Genomic DNA, 18,128 nt, shown 5'->3' with positions numbered 1-18,128 from the left:
CAGGGAGTCCCACATTCGTGGCAAGTCCATAGCTTCCACATGTCTCAAAACCGACCGGGATGTGCTGAGACTGTAATTTGAATCTGAAGTATATATGAGACTAGAACAAGGAACAACCATAAAAAATCTGTTTGAATTCCATCTGCCTCATCCCCAGGACAGGAAACAACCTTGGGAAACAGTTTTGGAGTCTTAGAAGACAAGTCAAAAGGTATAGGAGGCAGAGGGTTTAGCTCAAGCAGAAAACAGAATGAGGAAGATAGCCCTACTCTGACTGAAAACACCCTTCATCATATACAAAGAGTCTACTAGTCATTCTTAGTCATATCTCAAACCGATGCATATTGTAAACATCCTTCAGTTCTGAGAATCCTAATCTAACAAAGATGTTTTACATCTGGTAAATTTGAATGCTGAGAAATAATCCACTCATGCTAGGTCAAACATTAACAAATATATGAGCTTTTATCATTAAAAATCACTATACTAGCAACTATTTCAATAGTAGTTGGAATCATGTTTTATTGGAATAAATAATACCCTATTTGAGCCCAGAAATTCCTAAAACATTAGAGCAGCTTATTCATAAATTTAGAACATAGAAAACAAAAGGTCCCATTAAAAGCAGCTTAACTGGGAAGCTAATTGTAGATACACAATCTTCTTTGGGAATTAAACTTTTAATCTCCTTGCATAACCGTAGATCATGATGTTCAATTAACTGAAATGTTTTTAGTTAGCTCACTGGATGAAAACAAAGAGACAATGACAGTTTCTACTTGGTAGTAAATACTGAAACAGGCTAATCATCAACTTTATTAAACAATGAACATCCTTATTCGTGGAGCAAATCCATCACAACATGATTACTGTTCATAATATACTGACATACGGATTTTTTCTAAACATTTATTTTATTAGTCACAGCCTAAACCAATATAGTATTCATTAGTCACAGATGCCCCTAGCTATTAATTTCCTGAAGGCATTTTTATCCTTAATTTCTGTTACACTTGCTGATCATACTTTTTAATTATAAATTTAAAACTTCAAATATTATAATAAAAAACAGAAAGCATTTCTAGTTGCTGAAGTACTATATTTAAAATCATGTTAGTGTTCTAAATTCCCCATGTCTACTGAATTGTTTCACATGTAGTCACATGTACCTCTATGTGACTGAAGAAAAAAATCTTATATGCTAAATTTATTATTACACAAAAATAAACCGTGACAAATACTTCTAAATAGAGTTACATATATTTTATGATGTATGTAATGTTCCTTTGACTATCGGTTTCTATAACTCTACTATAAGGATTTAAGGTTCATTAAATATTCAATGTCATCAAGCCAAGAAAAAAAATGTAGTAAAAAGTTTTATTTGGGAACTTATTTTTTTAATCTAAAATTAGTAGTTTACTAACCACATAAAACAAAAATAATCTAAAATAAGTGTCTTTGGTCCCCTTTGGAAAGTGATCTGATTTGTAATTATATATAATATGAGCAAAGTTGTGTGTGTGTGTGTGTGTGTGTGTGTGTGTGTGTGTTTCTTTCTTGTTACTGATACTGAGCTGCAATTTAACAAAACTGTGCTGTGGGTGTATTTTGCTGGCCTCAGAAATTGCTTCTTACAATGATACCTTGATTGACTGGATGCTATTTCTGTCTGCAGCATCCTGTCCCAACTGCAAGGAGAATTCTCTATCTTCAAAACCAATCATAAACAAGATCTCCTCAGCAAAGCTCCAGTCTCTGTTTAAAAATATACTCACACAAAGACAGACCAGGTTACTGTTCATATAGGCTGATACAAAGTGCTCACATGCCTCTACTGTGGAAGTTGTGATGACAGTTCCCCTCTCTCTGTTTTGGTCAATATTGTTTAACAAATTGATAAATATTTATTAAGTACTCAATTTATACAAAATAATATATCTAATTATCATATGTTCTACCATTATACTCTTCCCTGAACTTGGATCACACATGAAGTTGAAATAGAATGAAGTGCTATTTTTCTCTGAATACTTATAACTGAAAAAAGTACTCATAATTTGATCACCTCCTTTCCTGCCTTACTAAGAGTATGTACTCGGTACAGTGAATTTTCATGACTCAGTCAATGTTCAAAATTATTATTAGTTTATTAGCTTTTCCTAAAAATAGATACCACTCCAATAAACAGACTTCTGTTTGTTTCTCGTCAGTCATTTGGGGGATTTATGGACTGTTAACTGGTTATTTCCTTTATACTCTATGGTTATTCTTCTCTTTTGAAACTATAGCTAGGATATTTGAAATTTTACTGAGAGGAATCTCAGAATTGCTTAAATCTTCCTAAAAGTCATAAATCAAAACACAACTTCAGTTGTTTTAGTGACATTTAAGATACTGTATTTACTGAAGCATTCAGCTTTATTTAGCGCTTATGTTCTTATTGCATTTCTTTGAAGGAACACAGCTTTGGTGGTTTAATTTTCTTTTTATTCCCAGTCATCCCAGGTAAGGCAGTCTTCTGCTTTTGGGAGATGTAGAAGAAACTGTTAGCCTGCCAACCGGGTAGCCCCCCACCCGTGTGCAGTGACCGTCCCTGTGCAGTGGGCCACCCCTTGGGGGAAGGGACTCCAGGAGCTAGGTGGGAAGCTGAAGTAGACTCATTTATTGAGGATGTGGGGTTGACCTTTGTATCTTCCTGCCAGGGCCCAAGGGGTGTGGTCATCAGGAAAGCTGTGATATCCGCTTCTCATTGGTTCTCGTCACCTGGTCTCCTGACATCGCCAGTTAACTCGTCCAGAGACTGAGTCTAGGTTGGTGGAAGGGAAAGTTAGCAGTGCGCATGATCATATTAGCTAGCCCCAGAGGATTTCCCCTTGGGTTACAGAAACGGTTGAAAACAGCCAACTGCCTTCCTTCTACAGAAGATGGGCCAAAAGAAGCTTCATTAAAATAGTGGTCTGTCTTACTGGAGATGTCAGAGACACCAGAGATGGTAAGCAAAGGACACACAGTGATGTAATGGAAAAGTATATATCAGATGGTAATGAAATGCCATATTTACTGTGACCAGTAATTTAGTATCAGCCAAGCTTGATCATCATGATGTTTTAGTTGCATTAAGTTTTCTTTACACTAAAAATAGACAGGAGCTTCTTGCTTCTTCAAAATGAAAGAAAAAAGATTAATAGAATGGTGATGTTATATTGGTGGTATTAACATACTTAAATACCACTTACATGAAATTATCTGGACCAATGCTAGAGGATCTACCACACTCTTTTTTACTTTCTAGGAGTCCTGTTTGAAAAATGTTTCCTTTCCTTTAAGGACCCATCAGTGATAGGATTTCAGATGCTCCCACTGGGTGCTAATTTGCCTCTTGCAGTTCTCAAGTTAGTTTTTTCCCCTTGTCAGTGGTAGGTTGAGGCTTTCTGCTTTTCTGTCAGAGATGAGAACAAGATGTTTTCTGGGGACATTAAAATCTAAGGCTTTTATTTACTGAGTCATATAATCCTATTGTAAGATAAGCATTTGCATTCCTGCTGTTTCAGATGCTCAAGTGGAGATACAGAGCTGATCATTCATGAAACTTGCCCTGTGCGCACTGGAAAGTAAAAACTGGACCACAGCAACTGTTCAGTCTCAAAGCCATCTCTCTGGTTCCTCTATTCTTCATCAACTATGCAAAATTCCTTTATTCTTAGTCTACAGTTGAAAGATGATCTGGATCAGTGTCCATCATTCATTCAAGAAACATTCTGAGAGTATCCACTTTATCCCAAAGACAGAACTAAACACAGAGAGCTAAAAGAGGCCAAAGCATAACCTGAGGAACTGAGCGGCGTGATAGCAAAAAGAGGACCCAGAAATGGTTTTAAAATGAGAATTGATAACTATATCTATTGTGTGACACAAGGTGTGACAGTAACAGCAAAAGAGACACTGTCTACCTATTTGCCCAGGGTAAAGGTGAGGAGAGGAAAGAGAGACTGTCTGCCCATTCACCCAGGATAAAGGAAAGGAGAGGAAAGAGAGACTGTCTGCCCATTCGCCCAGGGTAAAGGAGAGGAAAGAGAGACTGTCTACCCATTTATCCAGGGTAAAGGAGAGGAAAGAGAGACTGTCTACCCATTTGCCCAGGGTAAAGGAGAGGAGAGGAAAGAGAGCTGAAAGGAGAAAACAGCCAGTTACAGCAGGATAAACAAGAGAAGCAACGGGAATAGAAAATATCCATATGAGCCAAGCAAGACATTGTAAGGGTTACTGTTATGCCTGTGACAAATAACAGGTGAAGAGTGAGATTACCAGGGCTCAAGGTTTTCAGTTCTTCATGTGGGTGGGGAGCAGCCTTATCTGTAGTAGTAAGAGAAAGATGTAGTTAAGCATATTCCAACAGCCCAGGAAGCACAAAGTTAGTAGCCTTCAAAGGTCTGTCCCAACACCTACCTCTACATGCTGGGCACCACCTTCTAGAAATGGTCTCCCCCAACAGATGGGAAACAAGCGCTCAAAACGTGAGCCTATGGGTGAAATTTCACTTTTAAACCACACCAGGCATGAACAAAAGAAAAAGCAGAGTAATTCAAAATAATTTATTATGGCAGGTGTTGAGAGCAAAAAGCAGAGGCCACAGATGAAACAAGAGAGTTAGGCAACAGGCAATGATAGCTGGCCAGAGTGTCTTGGCAAGAAAGATAGACACTGTAATTTAGAATTGAAGAGTTGCCAAGCTGATGGAATTAGACAAATGGTCAGATTTATATTGAATGACAACTGCTTCTACTCACATTGGCTTCCGATCCTTCCAAGCTCTTGTCCTTCCCCTTGTCTTCACCTTGCTCATTGGAAAGATCCTCTGCAGGTAGGGAGGACACAAAGTTTAAACTTAAAAGAAAACTTAAATATCTTATTGGGGAAAAAAGGCTTACCTTGATTCACACATACAGTCCCAATGATCAAAATCTATGCCCCTCATCTCAAACCTCATCAAAACACTTTTTGTACTTGTGTGTGCAGCAGACAACAGTTTACACAGAAATTCACCATTGGTCAAAACTCAAAGAGTAAATGAAGGGATCTATGTACCTAGGAGAGCTCCCCTCTGGACCCCCATATAGGCACAGACCATAACCAAACACCAGTTTTCAAGCACAAGCCAAATTCAAAGAGATCCTTTATTAAGCAAAGCAGAGACAAGGTGGCTAAATATGTCTTGGGCAGAAACAGCTGCAATTTTGCAAGTATTAATGTAAAGACAAAAAATAAAGGTGGTCTGTGTTAGAATGAGCTAGGATATGCTGGCAAAATTCAGATTTGTATTTTAACTAGGTTTGTCAAAAATTATATTTTTATTGCTGAAACTTGATGTGCTTTTTTTTTTATGTTGGGAGATGTGTTCACAGGTTTCAAAGTGCACCATAGCTGAAATAAAGCTTTAAAAATTTCTTTTTTTTGTTTTTTTTCAAAGTTTATTAAATTATAAACGTTTCCATTTCCGCCCCCCTCCCAATACCCTCCCATTCCCCCTACTCCCTCTCCTCCTCCCTCTCCATCCCTAAGAGCAGTCAGGGTTTCCTGCGAATGGCCAAAAGACACTTAAGGTCTTTAGCGATCAGGGAAATGCAAATCAAAACAACTATGAGATACCATTTTACACCAGTCAGATTAGCTAAAGTCAAAAACACCAATGATAGCCTATGTTGGAGAGGATGTGGAGAGAGGGGAACTCTCATCCGTTGTTGGTGGGAATGCAAACTTGTGCAGCCAGTGTGGAAATCAGTGTGGCGGTTTCTCAGGAAACTGGGAGTCAACCTCCCTCAAGACCCAGCAATTCCACTCTTGGGAATATACCCAAGAGATGCCCTATCATACCACAAAAGCATTTGTTCAACTATGTTCATAGCAGCACTATTTGTAATAGCCAGAACCTGGAAACAACCTTGATGTGCTTTTTATAACTGAACCTTAGTAATCATTCTCAGGAATGAGTAGATGGATAAATAAAGGAATAGACCTTGGTGATTACTTTTAGGAATGTATTCTAATGGTTTAGCAAGGAGGAGAAAGGTAAAAGGCAAACCTATTGGTGCCATGTTTGCTATGAATAGGCCTGCTAGAGCCTTTCTGTATTCATGGAGTGCTCAATCATAAATGAAATATCTATAATCTCCTCTTTGCTAGGTCCAGTTAACACTGCCTGAATGAGTTCTGCATAAGATCAAGCCAGTCTATGGTCCAGCATGGAGACAATGGACTCATGAGTCACCCAACCCTAGTTTAGAAGTTATTGGCAGTTGATAGCTTCTGGGAAAGAGAAAGCCTGCTTTCTTTAACGATGTAAATCCTGGTAGGCTGCCTGCTCCCCAGTCGGATGACCTCACATTCATGATTATGTGGTCATCAGAAATTGGAATCTGTGGACTATAAAACAAAGATCATGTTTCAGCCTGTAAAGTGCCCATTGTGCAAGAGTAAGGACCCTAGTTTAGACTCACCCACACACGCAAGAAATATCTAGGCACATTAAGGTTCACCTGCCCTAAACTCTCAGTGTTAGGGAGGTGGAGACAAAATGGCTCCTGTGGCTTGCTTGCTGTCAGTAACACTGAATCTATGACACCATGACTCTGACCTGCAGGCCACACACACACACACACACACACACACACACACACACTCCAGTGATAACTACAAAAAAAATCTTGCACAGTTGTACAACTTTATAACCTGATATCCCAAAGAAGGTTCTTGATAGCACAAAACATCAAAGAAACTTGGGTTCTGGACAGAGAAAGAAGTTTCTCTATCAATTCTTGATCATACACCTCTGACTCTGAAAAGGCTTGAGAACTGGATCTTCACACACACAAAAACTAGATCACACTGGCTTTTCAGCCAGTGATATGAAGTCAACCCACTAAATGAACAGACTAAAGAAAGCTTAATAGTAAAGTCATGTTTCATCACTAGAAATGGACACTTTGGCAAACCAAATTATAAGCTTTAAATTAGAGCCTTCATGCATGTTTCATTTGTTAATCATTCACATATATTCCTTTGTTTAAAATTAGGTACAGATAAGAAGGTGAGCAATTAGAAATGAAGAAAACATGTCAATGGGCAATGTGATCATATTTAAACAATTCAAATCCACTTGTTCAATCCTCTCATCTTAAATTATTCACAGGGGCATTTTGATTCTCCAGTGTTCATAAACAGAGCACAAATTACCCAAGCAGAAGTAATTTCCTGCTTTTAAGCCAAAGCCCTGCCTAGCTTGGGAGTTGCATGTTGGAATTAACCAGAACAAAATCCTGATTAAACAACTAATTGGCTTGTCTACTAATGGAAAGAAAAACAAAGTACATCTCTCCACTTCAAGATACAGGGTCATAAAATCAGAGGTCTTTCAGAAGTGCCTCAGAGAAGATGTTTAAATCACTGACAATAAAATTCAACAAAGTGAAGCCTATGGAAGGAAGGACGGAGAAGGAACATTGCCCTTACCTGGGTAGTCAGTCTTTGCCATCCACAGCACAGGTATGTTCTTTATGTTCCTAAGTCAGCCTTGAGTTTCATCCTTTGTTTACTAAGGCAGCTAATAAATACTGCCATGTGAAGATTTCCCAGCAGTTTTACCTGGTCACTCAAGGTTGAGTACTGTTTAAGTCATGTTCTTATTAATTTATATATTCTGTGTATGCATATTTAGAGAGAGGATAATGGTGTTTGGGAGTTATATTTGAACTTGGAAGACTAGGAAAGCAGTTACTAATTATTTTCTCACAGTTTACATAAAAATGACTATTTCTTCTCTTAAAGAACGTGAGAGTTTTCAACAGTAACTGTGCATTGCACTGTTGAGCCCTTTCCAAGCACTGGCATGTGTGAGACAGAATCCTGCTTTAATACTAATACACTACTAGTACATAGCTGAAGCTGTACTAGACCACATTCCAAGGCCGCTACTGCAGAGATTCATCACTAGCCAGGCTACATGACGGCAGAAGAGAGAGGCTGTGAATCAGCCCTTCCACGTGAGCTGCCCAGAAGGCGCGGGACACTTAGAGAGAAAGCAGGAAGAATAGGGGTTTTCAAGAGTCACCTCACCCTGAAGCAACAATGCTGAAGGAGACCTTAGCTCATGCCCAGGCAGAGCAGCTCTCAGTATGTATAGTGCCATGTGTCAGCTGTGTTACCAGGGTGTTGATCATGAGGCCTGCTGGCATCAAAGAATCTTAATAGTCGTGTCTGGGAATTTATTGATGTCTGTCCTTTTAAGTACAGAAGGGAGATGGGTAAAACATTTTTAAGTTTTCTATTAAAATATGCTAAATGTAACAATCACAAGTGCTAAAATATTTTCTTCCATAAAATACAACATTTTTCAATGTCATATAAATTGATAAAAGTAGTTTAAATCCTATAAGGAGATATCTAGAAGTAGAAACAAATAAAATTGTATTGTGCTTTGTTAAGTATCCTTTAAAGTTCAATCAATCAAAAAATTCCTGGATAATTCCTGCTCCTCAACAACTAATAACTCCAGAAATACAAAGTCAACGCAATACAAACATGCTACCTGACTTCTGTATATGATGCTGCCCATATATGTCTATATGTATGCAACATATAAAGACTATAAAGGAAATTTCTACAAATAGCATCAAAACATGATAAAAAAAAGAAGTTGTGCAGTATCAGATGTTATTTCTATTCATAGATTGTCTCAACCCACTGCTCCCTGTCTATGCACATGTAATTAGCCATTCAAACAATTTCATATTTGACAGAAAATAGCATCAGTCATGCCTATTATATGGTAGTGAGGTTTAAATGAACTTACCTTAGAGTTAGCATTCAGTACTCATAAATAATGTCAAAGATTCTTTATTACAGCACGCAAGATACCCTAAATCCCTGTCCCTAGCTGCTTCCTCAGCTCTTCTCATCTTCCCCTCCATAGAAATATTTCCACTTTCACCTTTCACCCCATACAACCATATCTTGGACTTTTGTTCCGTCTTCATCATCCATTTGCATTTGTAAAATCAAGATCCACTTCCCTGTTTTGTTTGTCCCTTTCCCTTCCTTTCTACTATAGAATAATTTACACACCATTTTTATTCTCTACATGTATTTTCTACATATCCTTTCTATGTATCTACCTATGTATCATGTTTTCCTTAGCGAGAGGAGGCTAGAGGTGTGTATTTAGGTGTTTGTGTATGATCATATGTGAGCATGCATTGAAGTTAGAAGTCATTCTTCAGGAACCGTCTGCCATATACTTACTACCTACCATGTTCTACATTTCATTCCGTGGCCTTGAAGTACAGGTACGATGTTCTACAGCAATCACCAAATCTTTGTTCATGAAGAAGTTATGCTACAGTGAAAATCAAACAGGTCATGAGAAGTACATCATGAGCAGTGGAACTTCAGGCAGTGTTGAGTTATTAAGACAATAAAGTGGATGTGGTAGTGCATGCTTCAGTGAGGTTGCTGTCCCCAAAGCTCCAGGGATCTGTTGGGATGCAGTCCCAGCATTAGGATTACATGTGCCTGCCACCACACCTGGCTTTTTATTTCAGGTCCTCATACTTGGGTACCAATCACGTCACCAACTCTCTCTCCAGTCTATTTTTTCATACTCACAGTGTTGTTGTTCTTTCCCTCTACTAGAGTCTGGGAGCCAAGATTTCTGCACTGTAACCTTTTTTTGTGTCAGTGTATCCCTATAGGAGCATCACCACGTATCCACTGGCCATATCTACTGTGATATAACTCCATTTCAAATGAAATATTGGGAAAATGTTGATATGCAGACAAAGGCAAAAACCAAGAAGAGAACAAAGTTAGTGATGATGGGATGAAACTGCTACCTCCTCCCATTGTTTTAAATTCTACCACTAAAAGGTCTGATGGAAAAACACTTGGGTAATGTGAAGACCAAAACTGGGAGGACTATGAGTCAGGGAAACGTTGACAAAAAATGTCTTGTTAATTGTGGGAAAGAAGATGGTCAAAGCTGATTCAGTAGGAAAGTTTTTCAATAATAAGGTCAAGAATATCTATTTGGTGCAAAAATAACAATGTTTAGGAAATCACAGATAGATGTTCAGTTTTAATAATCACATTGGTAACTGAGTGGGAACAGTGACATTTCACATTCAACTTTATTTTAGAGCAACTACAATATCTCTTTTGTTTCTCAAAGGGAGAAAACAAAAGTGAAAAAGAATCTCTAAGGACCAGAAGGACATCAGTCACATGTGAAAAGTCACACATCAAAGAACAAGGTCAGAATGTTACCTCTGTGGGGGTGGGAAGTAAAATATGTCTTTGTTTAAAATGTATTATTTAATAAAATATTTGTCCTTGGCCAAGGAAATCATTTAATGTTATAGACAGTTTGAAGAACTGAATTATTTGTGAAAATATTACATTTTCATCCATTCATTTATTCATTCTTTTAGTACATTCACTAGATACTGTGTCTTTGGAAGAGGTGTACACATGCACCCATGCATGTGTGTGTGTGTGTGTGTGTGTGTGTTTGATATTGAGAGAGAGAGAGAGAGAGAGAGAGAGAGAGAGAGAGAGAGAGAGAGAGTTGTACGTGCTTATTGGATTGCACTTGACTGTGAAGTGCATGTGAAAGTTAGAGGTTACCATTAAGTGTCTTCCTCAGCTGCTCTCCATCTTATATTTTGAGACAGGGTCCCTCATAGGACCTGTAACTCACCACTTTTAGCTATACTTGCTGGACCACAGGTCCTAGGGATGAATCTATTATCCCCCAATTTGGCGATTACAGATTTAAATATGCAGCTTTTATAAAGGTACTGGGGAGCAGAACTCAGGTCCACAAGCTTCCAGAGCCAGCACTTTACCCACCCAGGCATATTCCCAGCCCCTCACTAGATATTTTTTATTACCTACCATGTGCTATGTACCATTCTGTGGCCTTGAAGTACAGTACGGTATTCTACAACAATAGCCAAATCTTTGTTCATGAAGAAGTTATGCTATGGAGAAAATAAAACAGGTCATGAGAAGTACATCATGAGCAGTGGAAGTCCAGGCAGTGTTGTTATTAAGACAGTAAAGCAGATGTGGCAGCGTGTGTTTCAAGCTTCATCGCCCCTCTCCTCTGTACTCGCTCATCTGGAAAGCCTGTCTTCCCAAAGCTGCACACTCTGTTCTACATGGATGACTCCAAAACCATATCAGGACAATTACTTTGTGAAACTCAGTCCAGGATTTTCCAATTAGCACTGCATATACATGTGTGTGTGTTGCAAAAATATTGTGATTAAAACAATTTCTCTACTTATTCTCTATCTTCTTCTTCAAATAAGCTCCTTCTCTTCACTGTCTTTGCTACTATCAATTCTTAAAAATCTCCCTCTCCAAGCTCAAAATCTCACTCGTTTTATTCCTCTTCCATAAGCTCCATAAGGTCTGTACCCCATCTGCCTTAGTAATACTGCAGAACTGACTGATTTCCTTACACTCTTAGTCACATCGTCCTGAGCCAGGCCTTTGTGGGTAAGTCATACCTATACTGCACTCAGCACTAAGTGGTATCTTCTATTTAGGAGTCTGTTCCACTCAATTTCTCTCCTTTTTCTCAAGCATGAGCACTATGGTCGTGTTGTTTTCCTGTAACTACCACTTTGACCCCACACCTCAGCTCAAGAACTGTGAGTGCTTGGTACTGCCTTCAGGACAAACATAAATACCTTCATCTGGCTTTCCAGTACCCAGTGCATTCTATTCTTAGTTTCTGTTGCCAGCACATCTCTCTTGCTTCTCCCTTTATGAAATCTTTGTTAGAACTAAGAAAAAGCAATGGAAGAGAATCATTAGAACAGAATACAGTATTGCTTAATGAAGTAAGGTACATTCAGCTTCTATTATCCTAAACTTCCTATCTCTAAGATGGAAAAAATAAAAAATACATGAAAATCACAGGGAGGTCTGCAAATAAAGAAAAGATTTGCAGGCTAGGTGCACAGCTGAGTAGTACAGGACTTGGGTAACATGCTAAATATCTTGGATTCAATCCTTAGCCATGAGGGAGAGAAGTTAATTTAAATAAAAAAGAAATAAAGTAAAATCATAAGTGAATAAATTCCGATCAATGAATACTGTTGCATTTGGAAGCATCCCTCTGAACATGGCTCCATTCTCATTGGTTATGGATTCTTCTTTAAAAGACTCTGAAAGAACGTTTGTGGAAAAAAAAGTAACTGACCTAAGCAGATAGATATGCAGGAGACATGAATAATTAAAAGGAAATAAGATGTTCTCAGTCAAAAGAACAACATAATAAAGATGCTGGATTTCTCTGCTGCATTCGTCTTGGATTTTTATGTTTTTGCATTCTTCTCTACATTTACTTCCATCACGTATTTTTTTCAAAACTAAGGAGAAAATCTCTCAAGGCTCTTGAACACACTTATTTACTCACTTATTTTTTCAAGGACATCGCTTGGTTTTGTTGTGCCCAAGTTGAGACCCCCAGAGAGACCACCGGAATCCAGTAAGTCCAGAATGCAAAAGTAAGGTTTATTTCTGTTGCCAGCTAGCTGGGAGCTGTCCATTACATACGACTCCCGCTCCTCATTTGGCAAAAACCACAAGCCAGGTTCACTTAGAGTCAAGAGAGTTAGTCTTGGTAAGCGCAGGGTATGGACCACTTCTGCATACCGCCTTCCTCCTTTAAGCGACTACTTCTGCTTCCGTACCTGTCCCCCACCCTCCACCGAGCAGTCACGTCTGCTTCTGTCTAGACCACAATATTGGGTGTTGACAGGGGGCTAGCTGCTGGGGATGTTTGGTTTGCACTTATGCAAAGGTTCCTGTTTCCAGCTAACTCTTGATGCCATAAAGTTCCTTGAACCCAGTGCCTTAACCAACTCCTGATCAAGCAAAGTTTCTTAAAATGTTCCATGTACTTACAGTTTTTACTGCTCAACTAAGCATATAAAAAATGTTTTGTGTTTTTAAGCAAATAATGTATTTCCGTCACTGGCTTTCTTTTGGGTTTCATCCAAGCCAAGAGAACAGGAATAACAGCATCACTTACCTATCGGCAAATCAAGGAAACATTCCACAAGAAGTTATACCTCTAAAAATATACAGTCGCTCTAGTAGCCTATCTGATTTAAATGTTTATGTGGTGTATTGGCAAAACAAGAAAGCTTTATTTAGAATAAAAACTCGCATATAAAACTGTAACCAGGAATAAGAGTCATATTCCAGGAGATATAGATAAAACAGATTTGATCTCACTATTTTAAAAGTGTGTGTGTGTGTGTGTGTGTGTGTGTGTGTGTTGTGTTGTACAGGTTCATTTACCACTGTGTATATGTGGAAGGTAACATCCAGTAGTCAATTTTTTACTTCTACCTTGGATTCTGAGATCAAACCCGAGGCCTTCTGCTTGCACAGAAGCTATTTTACATGTTGGTTCATTTCACAAGTTCACTCTTGCTTTTCTCTTAATTTTCCACATGCATATAATGAAACATGATCATAACAACCCCACCCCAGCTTCCTCATATTCCCCTAACACAACCTCCTCCCAACTTTACTTAATTTTTTCCAACATAATATTTTTATTGATTATTTGGGTGTTTCCTATAATACACCTCAATCATGTTAACTGTCCAATCTTCCAGGTCCAACACCATTTGTGACCCCTCACAAAAAAAGAAGAAAATTAAAAAATAACACAAAGTCCAATTTGTGTTGTTCATATACTCACTGGAGCATGGTCAAACTCCCAGTGGCCATTCTCTTAAAGAAAACTTGAGACTTTCTCCAACATCATTCCTGCCAGAATCCACCAACTGTGAAGAGCTACATTCCAGGATCCCTCACAATATTTAAGAGTTCTCTTCAATGGCTTCCTGTCTAGACTGTTTCTTTTTTGTTAGTGGTGGGAGACATTGGGGGAGAGGTTTTAACAGAAGTTTTCTATAAATCTTATCCTCACCTGTGAGTCTGCAGTTATCAATACCCCTGGAAAATAAACTTCCTTGCCCTTAACAGTCATCATCAGCACAGATCATGGACTTCCACATGTCCTCTGGTTTCAGCATGGACCATGGACCTCAGCATGCTCTCTGGTAGCAGCACAGACAATTAACATCAATACGTCCTGTAGTGGGAGGGAGCACAGTTTATAGAAATCCACATGGATCATGGACATCAACACATCCCTCAGTTGTAATATTGCATCTTTTTATGACTCATTAGTAAGTTGGTACTGCCCCTGTAGATCATGCATACTTTTTCTTTAATCAATTGAACATCATTATCCAAAAATCACAGATCCATGTGTGTGGTGTATATATATTCATGTGGTTGTGTGCATATGTGAATGTGTGGGTATGCATGCATAAACATTGAATTTGCCCATGTATGTGGGAACACACACACCTGAAGGCCACAGGTATCTTTCTTAATTGCTTTCCACCATACATTTGAGATGAGGTCTCTCTCGCTAATCCTAAAGCTCCTGGATTCTTCTAGGCTGGTCAGTGAGCTCCAGGAATATGCTTGTGTCTGCTATTCCTCCTCCTACAGTACTGGAGTTACAGATGCAGACATGCCAATTTCTATGCAGATGTTGAGCCTCCGACCTCAGGTCCCTATGCTAGTTCAACAACACACTTTAACGACCAAGCCATCTCACAAGCCCCTTCAACCCTCAAATTTTTAAAACATGTAGGTTTTATTTGTCAGGACAAAAAGATTTGCCATGATAATTATAATCTGTGGTCTATTGTGAGGCCTCTGGAGAGGGGGAAATACCCTACTGTCTATCTGAATTAAAAAATCGAGAGCAATAAATAGCATGAGACTTTGCAGGAGAAAAAGTCACTCAACAAATCTAAAATCTCCTTTCTTTAACAAAATTACAAAATAGCAGGTATGTGGTCTAATGTACTTGATCAGATATAAAGTTTTCAATACAGTTTTGTCTTAAAATATATGGAAGGGAGAGAGAGATGGGGGTAGTGAAGAGAAAAAGAGATCCCTCTACTCATAATAATACCAAACAAAAATGTGATTAGCAAATAGGGAGACTGAGGAAGGAAGAAACATGACAAATCTACAGGAGCCAAAGAAAGTGAGAAAAAGAAAGCCTACACTAGATAATTAACAAGATAATTCAATCTCTGCCTATTTTATGATGAGTTGTTTGAGGATATAGATGGTTTTAAACTAGGGCTGTACACGTACACACACACACATAAATCCTTAGTAATATAAACTAAGAATCACAACTTTAGGATAACACAATTATCCTTAACCTCATTATATGTATATTTATAAGGAGAAATCTTTCATAACTAGTAATAAAAACTCTTTGGTAGAATTTCATTGACACATGAAATTTAACTATTTAAATTTAAATTTAATAAATAAAATAAATAAATTTAATAAATAAATTAAATTTAGAAGCTATTTAACTAAGGAAAACTATTACTGTTAACTATGCAAGCTTAGCATAGCTTCAAATTTTTCAATTAAGACTAAGTTATATTTAAGATATTTTATTTTTAAAAATCAAAATTATTAGTGTTTAAAGATAGCATGTGATGTAGTGTTGTTTTTTTTCATTCAAAACACACAGGTGCAATATTACAAAATCTGCAGGTGTTGATTTCTGATTTTAGAATTCTTATCTTCTGCAGAGTGTGGTTAAGTTTATATTTACCACGGAAATTCAGAATGTATCACATTTGGAATCAAATAAATATAGCTTACTAATGTCATCTCGAGTATAAATGTCTATTTTAGGCTTCTGTCTCACTTATATTAGAGTAAATGCTTCTTTAAAAATACGAGAATTTACATATTTACAAAAATATGTAAATGACTTACATATAATGATTTATAATCATTATTATTTATATATTACATATGCTTTCATGGAACTTTATTGTGTGGAAATAGATCAAAATCTGATATAAATGCTTATGTTGTGGTAGGCTTGGAATGGCTACCCAAAGATAATAACATAATAATGTCCTAAATCTATTAATCTAATTTTATGCACTGAATTTTGTTTCTTGGTTGTTAAAATTTTGAGATGGGATGATTACATTTGCTAATCTGATAGCCTCAATAGGACCAGGGTTCACTGTAAGAGAACAGTGAGAAGGACAAAAGCAATATGGGACAAGAGAAGCATATCCATCTATTGGATGGATAGATTCTGGAAGTGAAGAAAAGGACTACAAAGGAACAGAGATGGTTCCAGGTTAGGGAAGAAGGAAGGGAGCCTTTCCCGGAGTCCCCTGCCCCAAACATCTGTCTTTTCAAAATGTCTGGCTTACAGAGCTAAAGGGTTCTTTCAAGCCTTCGAATCTGCGGTAGTTGTTACGGCATCCATAGAATTCTCATGCATACAGCTTAAACACTCCAGTTTAATTGCAAAAGAAAGAATTCAAAAGGCAAAATTCGATTGTATTACAGTCAATCATGAAAAGTAAGGGAAGTGTGCTACAAAGAGCATTTCAGAGTTTGATGCTTCTGAGTCTAAATCGCAAGTGTGTTGACTTTTAGATCTTAAGTAAAGATTGTTAACATCTCTGAGCCTGCTTGATCGTGTGTAATATGAGGGGAATACCACTATCAACTGGTTGCAAATAAGAATTAAAGTAGGTACTATACACACGTCATTTTTCATTGTGGTTGATAAATTTTAATACCGAGAGAAGACAGATGAGAGACACTAGTGAAATCATAAAAGTTCAGTGTACAGAGAGAAGGTCACTGACTCTTGTCAATTTCTCCATTGTGCACATGAGGGTCAATTGCTCCATTGTGCACACGAGGGTCAAGTGTAGCTGAATGTTCCACCTTCTCTACAGAAACAAATTTTAGCATGAAATTTCTTAATTTTTCAATGCCAATTTATTATTATTCATTAAAATATAATGCATACTTCTCCCTTTCCATTTCCTCCATATAACCTCCATATCTTCTCTACTCACAAATTGATAGCCTCTTCTTTGATTATTATTGCTGCATATACATATGTAACTATGTAATATTTGCACAAATACATAAATACAACCTGCTGAGTTCATTTTGATTGTTTGTATATATTTGGTTTTGAAACTGAGCACTTTGTATCGAATAACCAGTCAGGGAGTTATTACTGGAAGAGGCTAATTCTCCATCTTTCAAGTGCTCATTGCTGCCTGTAGATTTTTTAGCTTTTGTAAATTTTTTGGATCCTGTGAGATTTTTCCCAGTTCCAAGATAGTATATCTGTTGACATTGTCATTGTTCAGGTCTTGTTTATGCAGCCATTACTAAGAGAAACACTCTCACAGCACTAGTACAGATCCTACAGTCTTCTATCCTCCTTCTGTGATGTTCCCTTGAGCTATAGATGTGAGAGCTGTGTTGCAGAGTATCTTCTGATACTGGACTCCCCAAGATACAGTGATTTCGCATTTTTCCCAATTGTGTTTTCTGTAGTAGTCTCCATTTGCTGTAGATAGAAGCTTCCTTGATGAGGAGTGATAACTTATCTGTGGGTAAAAGATTTAGAATGTAGCTGGACATTGTGCTGATTTAGCAGAGTGGTAGTACTACATTCTCTTCCACGTTTCATGGCCTCACTACCCCTAAAAGCTGGCTAGGTTTCTAGAAACAGGCCTGATTTCACTCCTGTTGAGTGGACCTTCAGTCCTCTTAGACAGCTGTTGGTTATCACCCAAAGGTGAGTGTCACTACTGAACTTTTATGGATATATTGCCATACCAGTCATTTGATGATTGACAGCTTTTGATGTGTGTCACAGCTGGGTAAGACTGCTAATTGCTTCCCTCCCTGGCTGCTTTGTATGGATGCACTATGGAAGCCGGATTGTAGAGAAGATCCAGCTCAAATCACTCCAGTCTTGTGTGTGAGAGGCATCCTAGGGTGTCAGTAATAGTCTATATTGCTTTGGAAGTCTTTTGTATTACCCTGCCCATCCACTCAAAAGGAGGTTTTTCATACCTGGTACTGTGAAAGTTTTTTGGTTTTTTGTTTGTTTGGTTTGTTTGTTTGTTTGTTTGTTTGTCTATAGTTTTTGTGTGGAGCAT

General features: G+C 37.9%; 1 protein-coding gene and 1 long non-coding RNA gene across 2 annotated transcripts in view; both read left to right on the top strand.

Moving 5' to 3' along the window:
- The first annotated feature begins 2,829 nt into the window (after positions 1–2,829).
- LOC148119514 (uncharacterized) lies at positions 2,830–5,448 on the top strand. Its single transcript, XR_015735170.1, has 2 exons — positions 2,830–2,995; positions 3,555–5,448. It is a non-coding gene; the product is annotated as an uncharacterized LOC148119514 (long non-coding RNA).
- Positions 5,449–7,431: 1,983 nt separating this feature from the next.
- The window catches only part of Cngb3 (cyclic nucleotide gated channel subunit beta 3), a 155,008-nt gene continuing 144,311 nt past the window's right edge, over positions 7,432–18,128 (top strand). The window contains exons 1-2 of the mRNA XM_048420196.3: positions 7,432–7,542; positions 10,223–10,321. Coding sequence (XP_048276153.3) covers positions 7,432–7,542; positions 10,223–10,321 — 210 coding nt within the window. The remainder of the gene's footprint in view (positions 7,543–10,222; positions 10,322–18,128) is intronic.

The sequence above is a fragment of the Myodes glareolus genome, chromosome 16 (genome assembly GCF_982192425.1).
Source record: "Myodes glareolus chromosome 16, mMyoGla1.1, whole genome shotgun sequence".
NCBI classification, from domain to species: Eukaryota; Metazoa; Chordata; class Mammalia; order Rodentia; family Cricetidae; genus Myodes; species Myodes glareolus.
This window is presented reverse-complemented; position numbering and strand designations above follow the sequence as displayed.